Below are 5,000 nucleotides of genomic sequence, written 5' to 3'. Positions count from 1 at the left end.
TTTTAGCTGTATCTCGTAGCGGTAAGTATTCATGCACATTAATATTAAGTAAAAGGATAATGAGTAAGAAAATTTTGTTCGCGAGAAAATGAAAAATGAAAATTTAGAAGGCCTTATAACCAATTTAAATAAAGCGTTCAAGGAGCGCGTGGCGGAGCGGGAAAACATGTCTGTGAAGTTAATACGTCAAACTATCAATATGAAAAAAACAAGTAGAGTTCTAATAGCACTTTTGATAGTTCTACAGTTCCTCTATAACGAAAAAAAATAGTTCTGTAACAATACACCTAAAAAATCAAAAATAAAAGTACAACGTGCTAGGTTCGTAAAGTTAGTACGTCGCTTCTTTCTCTAACGTACAAGAAGCAATCAAAATTGTACTATTCGTAGATTTTTATCCAAAACATGAGTTTTTTCCTACTGTGCGCCGTTCCGCGCTTAGCGGCCGAGGCGACGATCACGGACCGCTGAGGTCCGTCGCTATATAAGAAATCAGCTGGAGCGTGTCTTTGTGTCATATTATTATTAAACACACATAAACATATATATTTTAAAGTAATTATTAAATGAGGAAAAAATTTTAATGATTTCCCGACAATAGTTGTCGCGAGCATTTTTGGTCTGTTGTGTAGCTGCCGCAACGTATATGTCGTTGACCGGCCTATCATTCTCGCGTACCGCTTACGCATCGCGCGATATCGATATCGTCATTAGATCTAAGAAGTTCGGCGGCTCCTCTTAGTTTTAGATCATCAAAATACAAGCGCAAAAATATAGAACGGCGAGGATTTGTAACCGCAGTAAGTCAGGATGACATTTAATTAATTTCATTAATTTAATTAATAGAATGAAAAATGCATATTCTTGTACTTCGTGTGCGTACTCTTATCTCATAGGTTGTCCAAGAGTACGCATTTGCAGCATTTCACATTGTTAATTATTTGAAGCACTATTAATTCAACTATATCAATTTCAATTTTTAATAGTGTTAGTACACAGCAGATAACACTTCATATTCAGTGTTAGTTTGAAGTAAGTATGTCGTATCGCTACAGTGTACAATTAATTATAATGTAAAAAATGCGTACTATTATCCGCATTTCCTCTATATAGAAAATAATTATTGCAGAAAGACCTACCTGTATTAAGTATCCATGTATTATATCTTGCATCCTTCTGCATTGGGAATTTGAATAATCGTTTTCCAGTCGGTTTTTCATTCTGACAATCTTTATACATGCACCTGTTATAAAAGCTATCTTCTGGAGTTAACATAGTCTTTATATTTTTATTTGCAATGCAAAAAATAATTTTAGATATGTGAGAAAAAATATATAAAATGTAAAATGTGAGAAAAAATGTAAAAAGTAAGAAACCAAAAATGACAGAATAAAGAGAAAAATGGAAAAAGGAAAAAAAGCAATACGTAAAAAGAAAAAAAGAATGAATAAATGAACCAATACAATGAAGTATACATACCAATACAGGCGTATACAAATATATTTACTAATAATGGTATTGGGCAAAAAACCGTAATACGTGTTGCAGAAGAGACAGATCACGTAGATCTGAGAGATCGTTTAGAAACAAATGTTGTAAAACACTAATCTCACGAATGAAAAAAAGACTGCAGCTCAGGTCAAAATACTTATCACAAAGCACGAGTAGCGAATCATCACCATAACAAACGTTATTGTGAACCTCGCGACGCAGATTGACTATTCTCGACGACAGAGTCGCTAAACAGCAGTGCTATAGCGCTTCTTTTGTTTCAAATCGTTAAAAGAATGATAAAAATAACGCTTGTAAAGTTTATTGACAACTTTTATACAAGTTTTATACAAGTTAACTGTGGTGAAAAAAGTTGTGTTAATGTAATGTTACGTCCTGCTGACTCAGCGGACCCTAGACTTCTTTTATAAATAAGGGAAATCGAATTTATGATTACTTATCATATGGCCGAATGCGCTCAGGCATGATACCACACGACGATATCTCTGGAATTTTCGATACCCCGAAAATACTAACAATCTTGAACCAACTCCTATCCTGTTTCCCACGCGCTTAACCATTGATAACAGTACCACGACATCGTTCTTAGAAATATCGATATTTACTTCTTAAGATAGATAGCTGCCACGTTTTTTTTATTTACAAAAGACTTTCGAAATCCTCTTATTGCCACATGCCTCTTATCTCCTATAAAATAATCTTCTGGAACATTTCCCCCAAAACCCCACTCTCTCAACCGAGCTGACTTTTTGAGAAAAGTCAAAAGACTCACTCACTTCTCGCCGATCCAGCATCCAGGACAGACGCTTCTCTCCAGCACCCCTTCAGGGTTTCTTAACAATCAAGCCAACTTGTGGCTTAGACAGACCAGTATTCTTCACTTGTTAATTATTCGGTGCAACGATCTTGTGCCTTCTTGGGCTATTGAGAGCGATCCTGCCGAAACCAGCTGCCTGTCCTTGGCGCAGAACTTGAGGCATCTATCCTCACAGAGACGCAGCAACCACACCTTTCATTGTCTACTAAGATCAGAGAAGTCCAGCAGTAAGTTACTTATATTTTCTTTTACCTGAGTGACCTCTTTCGTTTCATTTTTTTATCTTTTCTTCTCTCTCTTTTCTTTTCCTTTCGTTTTACTTCCGTTTTCTATCCTCCTTGGCATTCCTCCTTAATTGTTAAATCAGACGTCAGTGGCCAATCCTTTCGATCACAGTCGGACATAACGAACACGGAATATTGTTCTGAGTAATCGAGAATAATTGTTCTGAGCGCGATTGTTAACCACATATGTATACGGACACATTATGAAATCTTACAAATTTTATTTCATTGTGAACTTCCGTCTAATCACTAATAAAACAAGTTGTTTGTAATTGTAAACCAATTACGTTTTCCAAATAATTATTCTCAATCAAAAATTCTCCCTTCTCTCAACTGTCGCTCACGGTCCTATCCCAGGTAAAAGGATTCAGTTCCTTGACCTAAATAAAGGACCACCGACGTACGTCTGTGCCAGATAAAGGGGTCATTCCGATCCTTGATCTGTTCCGCAGATTTGCGAGTACGTCGGAGCTTGCAAAAGCAAGCGTCAAGTTGCGTTCCTCCTCCAGGACGTAACAGTAAATAACTCGTGCATGACTCCACATGACATAAATTATGTGGATTCGACATGGATACAACGTATTTCTTTTTATCGTTGTCTATACCGTGTTCCTGTACGATTTATTTGTTTCAGAAAACACGCGCACGTACGTGCAATCATAAACAATCCGCAGCTATGCGCCTAGCGTGCTGCATATGTTTTCCAGTTAGTTGGTATCAGCAGATGTCAGTTGGTGCTTAGTAGGTGTCAGATAGTGCATGTGCGAGGATGTCGGCGAATGAGGTAAATATATATTTAACTGTTAAATATTAATTATATATATATATTATAAATGCTTTTTTATAACAAATATGTTTCATGAATTATTTCAGAACGAGCTTAATACGATGACGACGACGGCCACATCGTCAGCAGTGGCCATGGAGACGACCGCTACAACGGTTACGACGACCGCCACAACGGTCACGACGACCACTACAGCCACGACGGCCACGATGGCGGTGTCGGAAAAAATGACCGGGGCGACATCGACGATGGCAGCGATGACCACGACGGCGACCGAGCCAATAACGTTAACAGTAAGTATAAAAATCTACGAGGGCAGTCTGAAAAGTTCTCGGCGTAACAATGAAAGAACACTTTTTTGCCATGAAATATGTTTTATTTTTCAATATAATCTCCTAAAACTTCAATACATTTATTCCAACGTTTTTCCAATAATTCAATACCATCATTAAAGTGTGATTCCGAAAGGTTCTTTTCGCTCTGGTATATAGTGGTGGATTCAAGTTTCATCAACAGTTATGAAACGACGCTTGAAATCCATTTTATTTTGCACAAAACGATTAAAATATACCAAAAACGTTTGAGAAATACGCATTCAAATGCGTTTTTGATCAATTTTTATCAAATGCGGCACCCATCTTGCACAAAGCTTTTTCAACTGGTGCTACTACTTGAATGACTTGACAGATCGAATAAAATTTTACATGGGTTTATATCAGGGATGCCACTTTCCAATACAATTATAGTTTGACATTTTCTAATGCCATGTATGTGTCAGGTCGAGAACTTTTCAGACTGCCTATGTAATTAAAGGAATAGAATGAATCTTTCTTGCGCGTACGCGTAAAAAGAAATTATAAATATTAGTTTTATTCTTTGCTGCATAGGTTTCGCAAGAAAACATTAATATTGTAATTATAATTGCAAACAAATATATGATGTTATCGAAAAGGAATTACTTACACATTATAAATGGTCGATGCCCATTTGAAAGTTGCTTATGTATCACTTTAATTATTATATTTAAAAAAAATATATTTATCTGGGTTTGTCTGTATCAATATGATCAAAATAGCTAAAATAGATTTGCAATACTGAAATAAAGTGATATTTTTTAAGTATTCATCGTGAATTTTGCTAACGTATTTATGAAAAATTATATAACATTTGTAACACACCCCATGAAGATATTTATAGCCAAACTGAAATAGCCCCATGCCATAGAATTTGAGCGGAGCTCGTGTAAGTTGCAGCAAAAATTGCACTATCTATAACAGAATCATTAATACAATAGACTATTTAATACATTTCAACGATATATTTATTATATATTTATATATTAATATTTATATCTGAATTTTATTTAGAATGTTTTGCATAGAAATTTACATTCTTTACAAAAGTACCAAAACTTACATTCTCCTGGATTTTTTCGTCACAAGTAGAATATGACATTTTCTTGACAAAATCTCCTGTGGCATTCGCCTACAATTAAAATTCGTAAAGTAAATTTTAACCTAATTTCAATACAGTAATACGAGATTTTAATCAGTAATGTAACATTTATATAGTACAGATGTGTGATATATAGGCTAGTTTA

The 5,000-nt window shown here is 35.3% G+C and overlaps 1 protein-coding gene across 1 annotated transcript; it reads left to right on the top strand.

Moving 5' to 3' along the window:
* The first annotated feature begins 3,253 nt into the window (after positions 1 to 3,253).
* On the top strand, positions 3,254 to 4,307 carry LOC112590327 (probable serine/threonine-protein kinase atr1). Its single transcript, XM_025306446.1, has 3 exons — positions 3,254 to 3,397; positions 3,487 to 3,736; positions 4,288 to 4,307. Exons 1-3 carry the CDS (start codon positions 3,383 to 3,385, stop codon positions 4,305 to 4,307), a joined length of 285 nt encoding a protein of 94 aa, XP_025162231.1. The 5' UTR covers positions 3,254 to 3,382.
* The last annotated feature ends 693 nt before the right edge of the window (positions 4,308 to 5,000 follow it).

The sequence above is a fragment of the Harpegnathos saltator genome, unplaced genomic scaffold (genome assembly GCF_003227715.2).
Source record: "Harpegnathos saltator strain DR-91 unplaced genomic scaffold, Hsal_v8.6 scaffold780, whole genome shotgun sequence".
In the NCBI taxonomy this organism is placed as follows: Eukaryota; Metazoa; Arthropoda; class Insecta; order Hymenoptera; family Formicidae; genus Harpegnathos; species Harpegnathos saltator.
This window is presented reverse-complemented; position numbering and strand designations above follow the sequence as displayed.

Bases quoted from the DNA above. Each gene is read 5' to 3' on its own strand.
- LOC112590327 (XM_025306446.1), top strand. The intron at 3,737-4,287 runs GTAACAATGAAA...TTTGCTGCATAG, and splicing joins CAGTCTGAAAAGTTCTCGGC to GTTTCGCAAGAAAACATTAA.